General features: G+C 39.6%; 2 protein-coding genes across 2 annotated transcripts; both read right to left on the reverse strand.

Annotated features, from left to right (window-relative positions):
* Positions 1-5,942, reverse strand: LOC149096170 (uncharacterized). Its single transcript, XM_089281513.1, has 3 exons — positions 5,719-5,942; positions 4,403-5,263; positions 1-520 (listed from the first exon to the last, which is right to left on the reverse strand). The coding sequence occupies exons 1-3, from the start codon at positions 5,821-5,823 to the stop codon at positions 170-172; spliced, it is 1,317 nt and encodes a 438-aa protein (XP_089137639.1). The 5' UTR covers positions 5,824-5,942; the 3' UTR covers positions 1-169.
* Positions 5,943-8,782: 2,840 nt separating this feature from the next.
* On the reverse strand, positions 8,783-19,313 carry LOC110066183 (N-alpha-acetyltransferase daf-31-like). The gene is made up of 9 exons (XM_089281032.1): positions 19,185-19,313; positions 18,919-19,017; positions 17,209-17,267; positions 16,889-16,934; positions 15,814-15,867; positions 12,708-12,769; positions 11,007-11,051; positions 9,941-10,025; positions 8,783-9,326 (listed from the first exon to the last, which is right to left on the reverse strand). The coding sequence occupies exons 1-9, from the start codon at positions 19,203-19,205 to the stop codon at positions 9,150-9,152; spliced, it is 648 nt and encodes a 215-aa protein (XP_089137158.1). The 5' UTR covers positions 19,206-19,313; the 3' UTR covers positions 8,783-9,149.
* Between the last annotated feature and the right edge of the window lie 39 nt (positions 19,314-19,352).

The following is a 19,352-nucleotide window of genomic DNA, read 5'->3' on the forward strand; positions in this document are numbered from 1 at the left end:
TCACGAGCAAACAGTTATAATGAACTGTGTATAGACTTGGATATGCATATATGGAATTTTCCCTAATTAAATCTAATAATTAAATCTAACTGTACTTCTATCAAGTTCTAACGTTGATCCCTTATGCCGCTTAATCTTATCTTTGTCTCAGTTATAAATATAAACAGCACTACTGGGATGGCGGTACTTCTTCAATCATAATCCGGGACACTGATCTCCATCCTGTGTAAGCGTTACCCAGTGTGTACCCAGAGCACTTGCCTACCCAGAGTTCAACGCTGACTGTGCCGCGAGCGAGGTTTTCGCAATAACCTTCGAAGAAATGATTACGGTAATTATTGCCAATCCCTCCAGGCCAGTTGTTGTAAACGACTGAGTCGATCGGCAAGGGACCACTACATTCATTGCTGTTAAACTTAAAATACCATCTGTTGCATTTGCCACTTGAATAGACTTGAGCGTTTCCCTGGTAGGAGACTCTAAGAGCGGTATTGTCGTGTAACTTGTTGAAAGAGCATTCCTGAAATAGTAAAAAAAAAGTGACTAAAGATGTTTGAATACTTATACAGCTTACAAAGGAATAACTGCATGCATAAATTAGGGAAGTTTATACAAAAGTTCTAATACCACATACATAGTAGAGTACACTCCTTTTGTTATAAGAATATATTTCATAAAAACATCGAGGCTCGCATTTGCGAAATATTAAGAATAACTTAAGAATAAACCCGAAGCTGAGATTTTGTAAAGAATATAATCTTGTGTTTTGAAAATTTCCAAATTCAAAACATCACTAGCCGTATGTTTCATGCTAATAACATTTCTGAAATAAGTTATGTGCGTCATATCAGGTTTTAATGCCCGCAGGCTGGCTCCAAAATTACTTCAACACCAACCAGACAACAAATACATTCCAAAACAGAAATCAGGTCGTACGCTATGATCTAATAATATTCACAAGAATATTTTCAGCCGAAAACCGGCAGAAAAATAAGAGTATTCAGCCTAGCCCGGGAAAGCAAGATCCTTTCAGAAAACAGTGTACGAGTATAGTCTCTCCATCGCTCGTGACGCGAAAGAAAACCGCAAGAGAAAAGTTGCCCCGCGGAATCCTAGAGGCGCGAAAGGAGTGTGACGTGCTGCGTCTATCTCAATATCTGAAAATAGAAATCTTTGAAACCGGAGCAAATCGAAGGGTCGGAATCGTGTGTAGCAGCTCGTGATGTTGTTGCGATTCTGCCAACAGGCTTTGGAAAGAGTTTGATTTATTAAGTGTTTTGTTTGGTAAAGCTTTCCACCTTGAACCCGAATGTTGGTGTGTTAGTGATTTTTCCGTTTAATGGCATCATGTCATGGAAAAACAAGTCCGTGAACTGACTGAGCTTGGCCTGACTGCCGTCCATCTAAAAGAATGAATGAAAACGATGCAGAATGCATAAAAGGCTCGATTGCCGCTGTTCTCTCGAATCTGGTTATCGAGACTAAATGTATTGAGAGCCATTTATAAAGGAAAGTTTCGCTTCATTTTTCGTTTTGCTTGTCGCCGGAGCGACATCTGTAGGAGGAATTTCAGAATTTGTTGACATGCGAACACGTAGGGCCTGACATGGAAATGGTTGATTTTCGTTGATGAATCATCGCACACAGCAGAAACATGAAAAATGAGATCGGAAAAATGAATCATGGAATTTCCCTTGGATTGGCTGCGTTCTATCTACTCAGATCAATCAGTTGCCATGTATTCAGCATGGTTGCCTCGATGGTGTAGTGACTAGTATGCGGGGAGACGCGGTTCGAATCCTGCTTGGGACATGAATTTCTTTCGTTTCAGAGACGTGTGTCAAAAGCCGCCTGTAAGTTATGTACATCTTTCTATCATTGCTTCTAATTCTTTCCTGACTGAAAAAGTTTTTATTCCGACTAGTCGATTAACATGTACATATAAGCCTAACTTGTTTTCAACATGCTTGCTAAACTCTCTTTTTGAGATAAAAAAATAAAACAAAATAAACTACAACATAAGTTATGGACTGTCGAACCGTTGAAGTTTGTTACTCCTTCGGTGAATCTGTCCTTCTTAAATTTCCAGAATGTGGCAAACCGGACATTCGCTTGAAACGTTCCGTTATCGGCGAACATGTCATCACAGTTGAATGATCTTGCGGTGCAAGATCCACTCCCGTCAGATATAATATTTTTTCATATAAACACCAGTGAAATACCCCGGGGGAAATACTCCCAGGAAAATTGGGTGGGGTGTGCGGCCCGCTTCCCAAAAGCCTTACACCATTTATGAGCTTTCATTACCAAAATCTGCGATTTTCCCTACCCTATTTATGATCTAAAAAAAAAAGGATTTCCTTGCACAGTTGCCTTAATTAAACATAGATTTTATTGGGCTTTTGTTCAAGGTCTTATCGATAATTATCGAAAAGTATCTTCTTCTTAAAAAACATACCCAATCAACCGACACTTCCAAAAGCGATGCCCTATTCATGACCAAAACGGCTGAAAACCATACCCTTTGGGGCCGCACATACCTATATAACCCATATAAGGAAGTACCCCCCTTGGGTGAAATACCAGGTCAGCTTTTACGCGTAAACATGATGTCTTCACACGTGAAAATATCATGTTATTGTCACAGGTGAAAAGATCACCCTTTCTATGGTTAGATAATCCCTTAAACTGTACTTAGATGTGTTGCTCTATGATCGAAACATCATCGCGTCTTCCTCGGAAATCTTCGATTATCTTCGAAAATCTTCAGTAATGTTCGGAAAATGTTCGGAAAAGTTTGTCTGCCCTTCGGATAACTTTTGGAGAATCTTCGGAAATCTTCGGCAAGTGTTCGGAAATATTCGGAAAATCGTCAAAAAAGTCGTCATTATTATGGTTATATAATAAACAAAATGTTACATGGCTGCTTGTAGATATCGAATTTCTCTTCTCGTGTTCAACTTTATATTTCACTCGTTCGCTGGGCTCACTCGTGAGATATCGAGTTCAACACTCGAAGAGAAATTCCATATCTATGCGCACCCATGCATTATCCCCTATATACCTCATGAATTCAACAGTGATCCGACTTTTAGTGACTCATTTGCCACACACTCGGTTTTGATTCAGATACGTTTCTTGTCGGAAGAGAAACCAAGTTCTGTGACCCAGCCGGCTAGATGATATTTTCACGCTCCTGCTCGTTTGAAGATCTCAAACGCACAATGTAAATCAGCTCTCGGTTGAAATTCTGCGTTTGAAATCCCCGTAAGAACTTTAAAGTTACACCTACAGACATAGGCGTACGGGCACCTTTGGACCTGGGAGGGGTGAAGTGACCTTCTTGCCCGAAAACTTACGCAATGCCCGAATGCGAGAGTGTTGAAATCGGGATGGAAACAAACTCAAATAGCATAAAAAACGAAAAAATGTTCACAATTCCCACATCTAATAAAACTGCTACAATTCCAAAAATAGTTATAATCAAAGCCAGAAGCACATCACCTAGTCTGGGTGACATGCTTCTGTCAAAGCTTACATAATCAATCAATCATACTCTATCAACAGTCTCAATCCGAGTAAAGTTATTAAAAGAACTTTTAACTTAACTAACTAACTTTAACTTATTAAAAGAAAACAAATTCTAAAAAGGTAACTAACTAGAAACTTTATCTCCGAGTTCTGGAAATCACACAAACATCATTTTGTACTGTTTTCTCTTAAGTGTCGTTGGCTGAATCATTAGCGTTTGGCCCCAAAAATGATATAATTTCCGTAGCTGGGGTGGGGAGGGGGGGGGGGCGGGGCGGGGGCGCAAACCCCCTCGCCCCCTAGCTCGTCCGCCTATGCTACAGACTCAGCAAAAATCGTTGCAGGATATCCCCTTCGCCGTCTTCTTTTCACAACTTCTTTGGCAGTCTCGCTTTACGCAGCCTGCGGGCAGGCTCTTCGCGTGGCAACAAAGAAGGACCTATGTTTTTGTGACTTTTTTGTCTCGCTACTAGGTCGAGTGCAATGCTATCAATCAGTCAATCAATCAATCAATCTATCAATCTATCAATCAATAGATCAATCAACAATTCTAAGGAAAAGGACTTCAACATTTGTAGTTGGAACGGAAGTTGTTGGTTTTCATCATCCTAGCCAGTGAGTATTTCCATCTGTTTGTGTATTATTAGTTCCAGTTCGAACATCTGACTTGGTTTAAGCTTTCAAAGCAGTCAGACTTGGTTTTATCTTTAAGTACGGGTGATTACTGTACTACGGAAATAAGCTTTTATCGCTTTTACCAAGCTTGCTACCTCTTGTGCCCTGCACCTGATGGGATCATTGGAATTTCACTTACTCATAGACCGCATGTTTTAAGCCAAGACGATTAAGAGATTCTAATACCATGACTTACCTGTATTTTACCGTTGTCAGTACCGTCGTATCTTTTCCATGCGCATTGTTTCCAATTAGCTCTCTGTCTTGGGTCCATGTTTGTAGCATCCCCTTTCTCTCCCTTTGTTCCAATGCCATTCTCTCCCTTGAATCCTCTAAGCCCCCTGGGGCCAATGTTCCCAGGGATACCCTTTCTACCTTTTGTTCCCACTGAGCCTCTTTCTCCTTTGGATCCTTTAAAGCCCCTTGCGCCAATGCTCCCAGGGATACCCGTACTTCCCGTTGTTCCCATGGAACCTTTATCTCCTTTAGATCCTTTTAAGCCCATTGTGCCAACGCTCCCAGGGATACCTGCACTACCCTTTGTTCCGGTGGAACCTGTATCTCCTTTGGATCCTTTTAAACCCCGTGGGCCAGTGTTCCCAGGGATACCCGCACTTCCTTTTGTTCCTGTTGAACCTCTTTCTCCTTTGGATCCTTTCTGGCCCCTTGTGCCAATGCTCCCAGGGATACCTGTACTTCCCTTTGTTCCGGTGGAACCTATATCTCCTTTGGATCCTTTTAAGCCCCGTGGGCCAGTGTTCCCGGGGATACCCGCACTCCCTTTTGTTCCCATCGTTCCATTTTCTCCTTTGGTTCCTTTAAAGCCCCTGGGGCCAATGTTCCCAGGGACACCTGAACTTCCTTTTTCTCCTATCTCCCCTTTAGATCCTTCAAGGCCCCGCGGACCAATTTTCCCTGGGATTCCTAGAGCGCCCTGTGAACCCCGCTTTCCGATGCTGCCCTTCTCTCCTTTGAAACCATCTCTACCCGGAGCACCCGGAGTTCCCGGTATTCCTGGCACGCCGGGCATTCCTGGCATTCCAGAATAAGGATACGGCTGTTGAAACAAATGTTAGAGTAAATCTTCAGAATCTTCACGCTTGCTCAAGTAAGTACTATATTGCTGCGATCAGTTACTTTTGAGCTAGACGTTAGCAATTCGTCTATTCTTTAGCACATCAATTATTTTTATTTCTGGCGATTCATGGTGCATTCGACTGTTTGTCACGTATACTTGTATAAGATTTCAATTATTCCTGAATTACAAAGGTCCCGTATCTGCCTTGACAGATTAACTTTTCATCAAAAGTTTGATTGTGCGGATGCTCAAAAGTATAATGTACGGTTCACGTTGAGTGGGAACACAGAATTGACCAAAAAGAGAGCACATCTGAGTATATCTATAGTACTATCTCTATCGGTGTATCTCATCTAATACAAGTTCCCGTTGAAAACAGCAAGTTCTTAGAACAAAACCTCAGTTTGTAACGGAATCACTTTGATCTCACCTACCTTACATGTAGAAGTCGAATCGTTTGACTGCAGTTCCTTCGAGTGCGTTCGTGTGAAGAGCAAAAGAAAAACGGCGAGAAAGGAGACAGAGAAGATGTCTCGCATTTCTGTTTGCTCAGTATTCCAGCGTTTCAAACTCACTTGCCTCCAAAGTTATCAAAATCGACTGGAAGAGGAAAGAGAATTCCCTGTTTACATATGTTTCCCTTCAGCTCGTCTCAATCTGTCACAAATTAAGCGATGGGATTGGTTACTCTTGGCTAGACGTGTCACAACAGATGCAGTGGTTTCAGCACAGAATCAGCGTGGTACAAGAGCTCCGTTGAAACACGCTTCCTCTTAACACGTGTTCGGTTCTCATAACGATCGGTTACTTTGTGCTAAATTTGGCAGATTACATGCGGTACATTCAGTTACAGAACCATGCATGATCAGGATGAAATTAGCTAATAGCTGAACCGTACTTGAATTCAAACGTTTTGTCTTAGTTTACTGTCAAAAACATGACGGCTGGTACGTTAGGATTGAACTTCACAGATCACATGCATATACCTGCCAGCTCTTGCATCTAAAACTCTCAACCCTTAGCGTCTAAAACTTTGATCTTGCGCCAACTCACGCCTAGGCACCAATTACTCTCGTCTAGATAAAAATTTGAGCTGTTACAGCCTTTGATGACATACTTTCGAAAAAAAAATGTAAACTAGACCCAAATTTTCCATTGAACTACTGGCGACAACATCATTTTGACGAAATTCATCCTATTTAACTTTGCCCGGGAAACATTCCGAACGTCGTCGAGAAGCTTCGGAAGTCATCGTACGGTCGGGTCGTCTCTGAAATTACCAGTACTTCTAGGGTAAATGTTTTGGACTCGTAAAACGTTTTTTGGGGCTTTGATTCAGAGTACTTCCAACACAGACTTAATGTGATTTAAGAGCTTACATGTAGCTCACTTGACCGCGCCAGATTGTGTTCTTGACCCTAATAGTTTAACTGTTTGCAATTTGTTTATTCTTTCATTATATCATGTATTTTAATTTCCGGTGATTTATGATGGCTTATTTCGAGTTTTTGTCAGAGCTGACAACTTGACTACTTGCACAAGCTTTCAATTAATCTTGAATGGCAACGGCCCCGTACATGCCCTGACAGAATTTTTTTCCATAAGTTTAAATTCAAGTAGCGGCTTAAAAGTATAACTATGAATTACGGATGTCCGTGGTTAAGTCAATTCTCTTCCTAGGTATTTAGCGTGGTATACGAGTTCAGCAGATCTGAACACGTTTCCTCTTAACACGTGTTCTGTTTTCAGATCGATTGGTTCTTTTGGTCTAAATTTGACAGATCACTTGCGGTAGTTTCAGTAACAGAACCACGCACGATGAGCGTGATGTTAGCTAATTGATGAAACACTTGTCAATTCAAACGTTTTTTTTTAAGTATACTGTAAAACACATGACGGCTGGTTTCTTTGGATTGAACTTCACAGATCACATGCATATACCTGCCAGCTCTCGCGTCTAAAACGTGACTCCCACGCCTTAACGTGGGAGTCACGTTAGCGTCGAAAACTTCGATCTTGCGCTCACTCACGCCCATGGCTAAGGACCAATCTCATTCTCGTCTAAATGAAAATTTGAGCTTTTACACCCTTTAATGGCACACTTTCGAAAAAGAAGTAAACTAGACCGAGCAAGAAACGCTTACTTCATAAAACGGGCGTTGGTACCTTCGATTTCTAAACTTTGTTTTCACTTAATTACTGGCGACATGTCATGTCATGTGTATCAAAGGCACCCGTCGACCAATACTCGACCGATACTGTCGGCGGAGTATCTACCGACACACGGTCGAACGTCATTCGATATTTCGATCGATATTTCGGTGAAAATGTAGATCGACACGTCGGCAGAGACATCGACATGTCAATGTATCGACCGACATATTGGCCGTCTCGACCTCGAGTCGGCCGATATTCGGTACCATGTCGGCCGACAGTATCGGTCGAGTATCGGTCGACGCGTGCCTTTGATACACATGATCCAAATTTTGCAGCCTTTAATGACACACTTTCGAAAAAATTAGGAAGCTAGACCCAATGTAAGAAACGTTAAGTCCATGTAAATGCAGTTACTATCCATAATTCTTCATTTTCTCCAGGAATTAGTGGCGACGATATTATTTAGACGAGACACATCCTATCGGACTGTGCCCGGGAAACATTTCGAACGTCGTCGGGAACCTTCGGACGTCATCGGATGAGATCGGGTCGTATAAAAGTCAAAACACCTTGGACTCGGAAAAAGTTGGTAAGTGCTTTCAGGTTGCAGAACGTTCAACACAGACTTAACATGAGATGAGAGCTTAACTTACGTGACGCCGGATTGGGTTCTTAACCCTCCTTCTTTCTCCTCATAGGTTTGAAAGCTATATCTGGAATGTTTCTCTCCCTCACATCCTCACAGTCTACCTTTGCTCCTTTATATGAAAGGGCGTATGACAAACTTGTACTCAGGGTCCTCTCTTTCTACTCTGGGAACGAGGCTGGGTTTATGTAAAATACACACGCTTTCTCAAGCTTATTGACGCTTCATACTTACTGCTTCTCAGTTTTATTATTCTCCAAGACTTCATAGCTTCACCAAAATCAAAGTCTATTTTGCGTGTTCAAGAACCTCCGCTGTGTCTCGTCCATAAAAGCGCCAAAAACAAAGGAATTTGGCCAACAGCCAGCCATCTTGGTCTCCAGCTTGCCCAATACCCCATGTGGCGCTGTTCATTGATGCACAAGGTGCTGCTGTTTGCCGATCAAGCCTTAGTGTATGACAATTCAAATGAAAGCTATTGAGCAGTACTTTCATGTGCTACTGTTTGTTATGTTGTACAAGGTGGTTCTAATTTTTAAGTCTGTGGATGAGGCCCTAGTGTGTGACCATTCAAATGAAAGCTATTGAGCAGTACTTTCATGTGGTACTGTTTATTATGTTGTACAAGGTGGTTCTAATTTTTAAGTGTGTGGATGAAGCCTTAGTGTGTGACCATTCAAATGAAAGCTATTGAGTAGTTCTTCCATGAGGTACTGTTTATTATGCTTTACAAGACAGTTCTAATTTTCACGTTTGCAGATGAAATCTCGGAAATTTCATGTTTTTTTTTTTTTTTTTACGGTACTGTTAATTTTGCTTCACAAGATTATTTTAAGTTTAAGTTTAAGCCTGTAGATGAAAACCTGGAGTGTCATCATTCAAATAAAAGCTACTGACATGTACTTCAACCGGATACTGTTTATTTATCAATACTCTTCAAAATTTCGGTTTGAAGTCCGAAAGAAGTTTTCCTGAAAGAAAAGGATTAAGCGAAAGTCTTGTGAAGTCGCTGCAACAGTATTTCGATTCATAAATCAAAGCACTAAAGTTCTCTTTCCACTGCTAAGATCCTTCATTTGTACTCTCTGTCTTTTCTTCGGATGTGGTTCGTGGGCACCGACTGGTGGGATGGTCTTTAACATGCCGTGAATGGGAGCACTTATGAGAAAATTCACCTTGATCATGACCACTGTCCCTGTCTCTAATCACGTCTAGATCTTTCACAGAGGCAACTTTCTCCTAGAAAGAGAAAACAAAGCAGAGCGTTTGATGGACTCTTGCATCTAGCAATATTACATTTTTTTTGTTTTGTTTAGAATTCCTTATATCATGGGGTATGACATTTATTACGGTCTAATGTTCCTGGTTAAGGTTTGAAATATCTCTTAGAACCAGTTGATTTTTATTTTGCTTTGTTTCATATTCATCATCACAATCTGAAACAACAGAAAACATTCAAACTGGTTTGAAAAAGTTGATACATAATTAAATTCGAGGCTTAGGGAAAACAAAACAAAATAAATGTCAAGAGGTTTACGGGTTACCAAACAATTTCTTTTCCTTTAGAATTTTAGCATACTGAAGCTGGCCTATTCAAAAGACAACATGCAAGATGTAAGTTTATGATTAGGGTCTTTTCAAGCTTGCATTACACAAAGACACCCTCTGTCAGAAAATCCAAGAAGGGCAAAGGTCTGACACTGATTCAGATGTGAGACTTTTCATGATCCAAATCTAATGCAGGAATTACTCTCACAGATAGCAATCCTGCTGATCAACACAGTTTGTTCACTAGCAGACAAACCGAAGGACCCAGTTGGTACACTGAAAAGAATGGAAAAGCAAAAACCAACCTCCAGTTTAAGACCAGTCAGATCTCTCTTCATGGCATAAGCGTCCTCACCATCAGCATAGTACTTTGGTTCAATTTCAGAAATGCTGTTCATGAAAACAAGAGACATTTGGTTGACACGAGGAAAAGCAGATGCCTCAAAGATCACTGATTAATTTACCTTAATAGGGTTAGGGTTAGGGCTGCAAAGCAGTACTTTCAAGTGGTACTGTTTGTTATGCTGTACAAGGTGGTTCTAACTTTTAAGTCTGTGGATGAAACCCTAGTGTGTGACCATTCAAATGAAAGCTATTGAGCAGTACTTTCATGTGGTACTGTTTATTTTGCTGAACAAGGTGGTTCTAACTTTTAAGTCTGTGGATGAAACCCTAGTGTGTGACCATTCAAATGAAAGCTATTGAGCAGTACTTTCACGTGGTACGGGTTATTATGCTGTACAAGGGGGTTCTAACTTTAAAGTTCCTGGATGAAACCCTAGTGTGTGGCCATTCAAATGAAAGCTACTGAGCAGTACTTTGATGTAGTATTGTTTATTATGCTGTGCAAGGTGGTTGTAGTTTTGAAACCTGTGGATGAAACTCTGGTTTGTGACCATTCAAATGAAAGCTATTGAGCAGTCCTTTCATGTGGTACTGCTCAATGAAGGCTGAAGGCTGTGCATCTTTTCAGATGTAATTAATAAACAAATGAATAATAAAAAGAAATAACAAAAAAGAAATTTGCAGTGGCACATCCAATGGAAAGGTTCTTCCTCTACTGTTCCCGAATCAAAATGACATTATCTTTAAAAGAAGTGCTGGTTTTTGTAGATGGAGGAAAACCTCAGAACCTGGAGAAAAATATTCTTGGAGCAACTTGACAACGAACAATAAACCCCCTTAAGACGCTGGGTCCAGGATTCAAAGCCAGACCACACTGGCAGGAGGTGAGCCCTCTCACCACTCTGCCACTCCCCGCTTCCCTAGGTTCAACAGACCAATGACTACAGAAGAACAGCTGATTGCAGTCATGTTTAGAAGAATACTCTTAGTTCCTATATACTGCACATGTACATGTATGTGGCTTACCTGAAACCAAGAGTCTTGTTGTAAAGATGAAGGGCTGCTCTATTGCTGTTGAAGGAAATTGCATGTAGCCCTTTTAAAGAAAATCTCATTTTGCTATGTACATATAGTCAGCCTTAACCCACAGATAGTGCTATTTTGTTCATCATTCATTGAGCAACACGGAAAACTTCCCAAGGCTAAACTGTTCATGGAACTGGTCAAGATTGTTATCCCTCAGCTCTGCCCAACTGATTTAATAACATTTTGACTCATTAAATTAAATGAATGCTACATGTCTTTTAAAAGGTACATATACATATAACATAAATAACAAACATTTAAGATGATTTCTGCAGAACATTTGAGCAATAATGGCAAAAATGAAGTTGCCAAAAAAGCCTCATAGCATGGTAATGTTTTGAATAAAGGTAAGAAGAACTTATCGAGACTTAAACTCTCAAGCTGACCCAGCAAGAGAAAATTGAACTTGAAGTTATCCATATTTCAATAAAAATGGACGTTTCACGATAGTTGAAAACACAATAACACACACATTAAGCATTCGTACAAGGTTTGACATTAAATTGCTCGAAAATGCTTGGGGATTTAATCCCAGGGTCACCTAGAGAAATGAATTACAGTGAGATGTTTTAAAACGTATTGAAAAAATTACCGTGCTGTGAGTAGATTTTTAGTACATAATTTTTGCACTCATTGCTCGAACTTTGAGCGGAATCTGTCTCAAACTGCTACATAACTATGATCAAGTTTTTACCCCTTGAAGTTTTAGATTTATCACATAGAATTCCACGAAAGATAAAAAACGCTGCTTACCGTTTGTTAATATCTACATTGGTTCCGGAATTATTTAAGTTTGAAAATTGTGTAAATATGCAAATGAGATGACTGATGATGTCATACACTCAACCAAATATTACATCAAGTATATTTATAAATAGGGCCATCTCAGTCAATTTGCAGCAGAAATCATTGAGACCTGATGGGCTAATACAGTGTAGTTGTACCTGCAACATCCTTACGGCTATAAAAATATTTGTTCCCATGGTAAGCCACTCTTTTCCAGTCCCCTCCAACCTGATTTCAATATTTTAGTGATTTTCAGCTCGAAAAACATCAAACAAGGCCATGAACTTGACCTAACATATTTATGTGCATGCTGGATCATGCAGATGAGGCACCATTGGCAAATATCAATATGCGACACTAAAGGATGACAGAAGAGCCTTTAATATCAGGGAGGTCTGAAACCCAGTAGGTTGCCATGGTAACAAAAACGTCAAGTTCATTTTGTAGAGCATCTCTAGTGGAATCTCATTGCAAAGAATCAAACATTTCTGATACAAATTGGCTGAGATTTTTATTCTTATTTGATCAAAATTTGGTTTTAGCTAATGACATCATCACTTGGCTAATTTGCATATTTCAAACGACGAAAAGAGGTATTTGAAAATAGTAAACAGCATTATTTTTTTCATACAGACTACTTGTCTGTGTTTTAAAATGGCTTAGATTGGAAAGATCGATTTTTGTCATAGTAGCACTTTAAAACTACAAAACTGCTAGACTCTGCCAGAACAGTAGGAATTGTAGACTGGTCAAGTATCAATGGAGCTGAACTATTAAATATTTAACACTACAAGAAGAAGAGTACTAAATAAAGTAATATTAACTGGGGAAATTTAACAAATAGTAGTTTGTTACCTCTTTCTCACATGAAGCGAAACATACTGTGCGTTAAAACACTCTACCATTGCACGAGACGCCTAACAATTCAAACAGAAACTTCCAATTACTTTTAAGTGCAGTTTAAAATGTGGGACCATAGCTGAGATCAGCAGGATAAGTTGCCCTTGGTTAACGAATGATTTAGTAGTACCGTAGAATTCCAAACATAATGGCCCCTGTTACTTTTGGAATTAGCAGGCAAAAGGGGCCGATATTTCGGGTACCTGTTACTTACGGGTAGCCGGACGAATAACAAAAGAAATTAAATGTTCCGTTTATAAATGTAAGTGGAGGCGTGGTGGCCTCGTGGTTGGTGAGCTCATCTCCGGATCGAGTGGTCCGGGTTCGAGCCCTGGCCGGGGACATTGTGTTGTGTTCTTGGGCAAGACACTTAACTCTCACAGTGCCTCTCTCCAACCAGGAGTATAAATGGGTACCAACGAATTGTTGGGGAAACCTAATAAATTGCAGGAGAGTGACTTGTGATGGACTAGCATCCCATCCTGGGGGAGTAGAAATACTCCTAGCCACTTACTGCAATTCGTGCTATAGAAACCGGGATAAGCTCCGGCAGCTATAAGCCAGTCAGCTCCAAGGCTTCACTTTAATAAATGCAAGTTTCCAACTACCCACGTAAACAAAGCAGACTGTCTAAACAAAAAAGGCCCTAAACTGGTTGGTACTATGGGGCTAATCGAAAGAATAATGGTCTCATTATATTGCAACACAACTGATTACCCTACGCCTCCAATATATCATTGGAGTGTACTGCTAGACAAATATAGTTTGTTCATAAATCATAGTTTCATGAGAAATTTAGTCAAGTTTGAAATAAACAGATGAAAGCACAGATACATGTACATGTAGCTCTTCAAATCAATGTTCAGTCCTGCAGTCAGGCAGAGACTTTCTCTTTTATTGACTTCTTCAAAGGACCGCTACTTTCGGGGAGCCATTATTTTCAGGGGGGGGGGGCTACTTTCGGAATTCTGTGGTAGTAAGGAAAGAAAAAAAGGAGTGGTAAAAAGAAGAGAACAAATACATGTAAGGACTTCTCAGCTGCAGCAAAGATGAAATAACATCCCGATCATCAATTAATGAGGTGGAATTTTGACCCTCTTTTGATCATCGAGTCACAGGAAGCCATGAACTGGAATTTTGGGGTTATGACATGTACAGTGTTTTTTTATGGTGAGATGTTTGCAAGACAGACTCACTACACAGTGCAACTGGGGATCATAGAAGAAATCAAGGTGGCAGACTGTCCTCACCCCTGTTTCAACCCATTTTCACCCGTTTATATTATTACCCCTGTAATGCAGAGTAAACTAGTGAGACAATCTCAGATAGTGCAGAGCGCAATTGATAGCTCTGGTACAATAGTCCCATAAGTACTCACCCCTACTCGGTTCACTTCCGGTTTGTGTCTACCTTGGTAGTCTGCTACGGCTTTTCCCCTTTGCAGTGTGTATGTTTCAAGGTTGTATTTTCATTCAAGGTCCAAACATTACGCACAAATTAATTACTACTGGTGCTTTAAGTTGATTTTCATTCATTTTAAATTCAACAATACGCTGAAGCAGCAAACGTGACAATTTAGCTCTTCGCGCCAACTTTGTAACTTGATACTTTTGTTTTCCTCGCAAAGCCATGTAATATGAAACCCCTGTTTTCTCCAAAACATACGGAAGATGTCCTTGTTTTTTGGACATAAATGAAAGAAAGTTAAATATCTGATGTAGTGATGAAGAAATGGAACAGAGACGATGCTTTACTAAAAATGCAAATTTTTACCGACGAACAAGAACTAATTTAATTATCAGATAGTCACGAAATACCACTTTCTTTTTCTGTTGCCACCTTTGTTGTTAACAATAAAACAATTCAAAATTAACACACAACGATATTGATGGCTGAGAAGCTTTTCAACGAAAAGTATTGAAGATAAACAGCGCTACTTGGCCGATATGAATGAGTCTCCTCAAAGACTGATTAAATTAATTTGCGCTTTCATTAGGTGCCACGGCGTCTGCAGCAATATTTGAGCATTTTCCTGGTTTCTTTTGTTACAAATTCACAATTTGCGGAGTATTAACGCCACTAACTTGAGAACTTTTTGGTCTCTCTTACAAACACAATTAAGGCAAGAAATAAACAAGTCGCTAAGGAGAAGCAATATATTTGAACTCTGACAAGCACACTATTGTAGATTGAAAACAGCAGATGATATTTGTTGAACCGACCTGTTTGTAATTCTAAAAGCTACGCAGCCACAGTAACGTTTCACTTTTGCAAAAAAAAAAGGGACAACTGGCGCTACCCGAAAAATAACTGCCGTCCTTGGTCACATGACACGATATATAAAATACTGCGTGTAAAGATAGTGTATAACACTAACAATGCTAGAACGCATGCGTCTTACATGTTGAGCTCTACCATAAGGAAAACCACTCAACATTTGTGCGTGATTCCGTATGCAATGTATCCTTCACCTAATATAGAAGCCACAAACCCTAACTAATCTACGCATGCATTTAGGGCAAATTAGTTTTGTTCTAAGGAGAATGGTACCACAAGGAGTGCAAGGGGTTACCTGAAACAAATATATAGCTTTGCGATGTTCAAAGTTAAGCGACGGCGATGGAATGTGTTCTACGTAGAGTACACATGTACCTTTCCCACCCTACTCCCATTACTTTCTTGCCTCTAGACTAATTAATTAATTGAAATTAATTAATTAAACAAACATTAAAGTTTACACCTTGGCGCCATAGGGCCATAGGGCCATAGCGCCATAGCGCCATAGTGCCATAGCGCCATAGCGCCTTAGTTCCTTAGCGGCAGGCAACCCCCATAACCATCCCAATAGTGCACTCTGCACTAATAAATCACTAAATTGAAAACAACAGCAAGAGACGAAAACACTATTTCAAATATCTACATGTAGACCAATTTGTGAACAGAGTTATTGCAACCCATCTTTCTCATTTCCAAAGGTCAAGATATATACAGATTCATGATAAACTATACGGTTCTATTTGACCTACAGTAGATACAATCATCAATGGCCAGGAATAACTACCTGTTCCATAAGTTTTTGTGCCAGACCCAACCTCCTGTGAGAACGTTTAACAGCCTGCAAGGTAAATAAAAATAGTAACAATTTCAATTAGCACATTGATACCAGCCTTGCTTGTTGTATCTGAATTTTTCTTTCAATTTCGCTTTAGAACCCAAAATTCAAAATGTACTGTCAATAATGGTGTGTACAGAAAATTGCATCCAGTGGCCATGGGGGTTGTGGATTTTGCAGTCGGGCTCATGTATTCTGTCTTTCACTTGCTGGACAGGTGAGTGAAGTTTCTTGGGAAAATATTTGAGGAAATTATCAAATTACAGATTGAAGAATGTTTGGGGGTTGTTGTGTATGACTTTCAGGCTAGTACAATACAGGAAAACTTGCATTTAAAAGGCAAGCCTGCAAAATTGTGGTGTTTTTGCACTCTGAAATTATAGGACTTACCTGTAACACAACTTAAAATTGTACAAATTAGTTTTTGGATTATGTCACCAGACACACAATTATCACACTATGCACACCATCAATTTAGATGCATACAACAGTCATTCGTGTCACATTTAAGTGGTGCTTTGACAGCAGAATCTATTCTGTGTTTCTATTACTTTACAAAGACCACTTTGTCATGATGGCCACTTTATGCTACTTTCTTTAATAAGAAACTCCTGAGTTTCGTGGCTATCCTATCAAAATTATCCAGCATTCCTTTCCTTAGCAATGGGTACATTGCACACCTACCATGTGGGGCAGCTCCTCAAAGACCCCACTCCCCACTTCAGTGTGAAATAAATGGTTAAATCCAGTTAAAAAGATTTTTTTGTTGAGGAAGAGGTTGGACCAATGGAGGAGGAGGATCAAAACACCCCAATCACAGCCAACCTTTATGATATAAAGATGGCGCCTCGTAATCAGTCAACCTTTATCGCCTGAAGAAGACTAGCAGTAAGCAGTCGAAATGTCATGTTTCTACATGTACATCTCCAGTGACTACATTTACATTGCAAGACAAACAATACTACAGTTTACTAAAGATTTTTTTTTTCTTTTTTTTTTTTAATGTGACTTAATATTTTCGTACCAAGGAGGTGATATGTCCATGAACAGCTTCATCGGGTTCTTCTTCCCTAGAACACAAGGAAAACTAATAATCAGATATGTGTTCATGAAGTAAATTGTGGTTCAGAATTACCTTTAGTACAATGTGGTATTTCCCTTACATGTAGTTTGTTTCATACACAGTACTGCTGTAGTATTACATTATAATACTGTACATGTATGTGACCATGGATACACCAGAGAACATCAATTGGAAATCACCGAGTTGTACCAAAGGTAAATTTGAACTAAAAAAATTTTAGAGTAAATAAGAATTCATTATAAATTTAAGGTTTTTCTTACATTTTTGCCAGTACATATCCCACAATCTTTCCTTTCTCATCTTCTGCAACATACGACAACTGGGAAGGGAACAAAAAAAAAAAAACAAAAAAAAGTTTACATGTACTGCCAGGATAAAACCAGTTGATCAAACCAGCTACAGTGGAATCTCGATTTTTTGAACCTCTGGGGGAAATGAAAATTGGGCTGAAAACTTTTGGTAGTTTGAGAAATAGGGGTTAAAATTAAAGCATTTGACTGAGGGGAGAGAAGCAACTTTTGAGTTATCAGGTTTGAAAAATCAAGGGTTCCAGAAATAAGGATCACACAGTCTGTAAGTACAAGATGACAGTCAACACTACTAATAATCAATTTATACTTGACTACTCCTCCTCTACATGAAAATGTTTACGAATGTGCCATACACAGGCCAGACAAATTTACTAAAAAAGGAACCTTTCAATTCGCAAAAACTGTGCAATTGACGTCAAATAATTTCTGTGAGACTAGAAATGAAAAAAGAAAAATCCTGGATAACAATACTGTTTTGCAAAGTGTGAAACATCAGTCTACTGGTAGTTACAGGTACATGTAGCTTAACGTTGTTTTCTTTCTATTTTTTAGTGCATCTATATCTGTTTTGTGTTGTGTCTTTGGCCTAAACATATAAAATATCTTTTCTTCTAACAGGCTGCCTAGCATTTTCAACTCTTAGGTTGTTTCGGGTAGCCAGCACCGCTATCAGTTTTGTTTTTACAATATAATGTTGTAATGTTGTAATTTCTAACCCTGAGGCAACTGAAGTTGTCATTGCCGGTGTTGTTGTAGTTGTTCGAAGCATGCATGATGCAAGACTTACAAGTACACGTATACGTGGTGCAAGCAAGTACGGCATCAGCTGGACACTGATTTCGACTGGTCATAAAATCAACCACAAGAAAAATATCTGTTTCATTTCATCCTGTTGTGAGAACACTTTTGGGAAAAATTTTACGTATCCCTATAAGAATGTGTGTGCACATTGAAACTGTAGCTTTCAATTTTTTGATAACTGGTACAGCCATGTAAGGGTATTTCATGTACATGTAGGGTACACCCAAATGTTTGATATGGGTTCTAATCATTCAGAATACTGAAAAAAGATTGTGCACTCTATGAAAGGGAGTGCTTGGTGCACAATAGACCTTATCATGGTTTTTGAAGCCATCTAGATGGGGGGGGGGGGGGGGGGGGGAGGGGGCATGCATCACAAATACCAGAGTTTGCATGGAAATCCACTGGCAAATATATCTCTTATCATTCTGAACATTCAACAGATAGTATTTAAAGTTATTGGGATTCCCATACAATCATTCCCATACAGTCATTTCTCACATGTGTAGCCCACTCATCAAGAGGGCTTCCAAAACCATAATAAAGTCTGTTTTAGCATCCTTAGTACATCTCAGGCATCGCATGTATACCGAATCGAATGCATCCCAGAAGGTACATGAACACAATATATGTAACTGTATAATAACTGTAGGTGAATTAAGATATGGAATTCTTTTGGGTGTAAAAGAAGGTACACACCCAAAGAACAAACTTTTCGGTTCGTTTATTATTGAAACCTTGCAGCTGTAAACAAAGATCTATGCAGCGCTGTCGATGATGTAAGCTTACAGTTTCAAGTTCATCAGATAACTACTGCAATGCATTAATACAGCGTAGATCAAAGTGTGCAAAACTCACCTGGGGCCAGGACAAACCATGGTAGAAATAATATTTCATTTGATAATTTTCAGGCAAGCACAGTAAATTACAGTGCTGCATGTTCATAAGATCCTCTGGCTGAAAAGTCAACAAGAATAACCGAATATTACGTACATTGTACATGTAAACCAGACCAGTGAGTGTATGTATACAAACATGCAGATAATTGTTCGAGGATAGTGTCGTAGAGATCGAAAACGCTCACTTGCAATCAACGATTTAGCACAGATGTGCGTAACACTTACCGTTGCACACCTTATGTTCATTTTGACAATTCTAGAAAGCTAGGATGGAAAATTAAAGGTGTCTTTACAAGAGTCTGTCGGTGCTGAAAATGACTCACATGGAAGGAAAGCGAAACGCAAACATTGTTCAGCGGTCTTCAGATGAATGTTACCCATAATCCGTTGTGG

This window comes from Orbicella faveolata, unplaced genomic scaffold, assembly GCF_042242905.1.
Source record: "Orbicella faveolata isolate gen_17 unplaced genomic scaffold, um_ofav_v1 contig_48, whole genome shotgun sequence".
In the NCBI taxonomy this organism is placed as follows: domain Eukaryota; kingdom Metazoa; phylum Cnidaria; class Anthozoa; order Scleractinia; family Merulinidae; genus Orbicella; species Orbicella faveolata.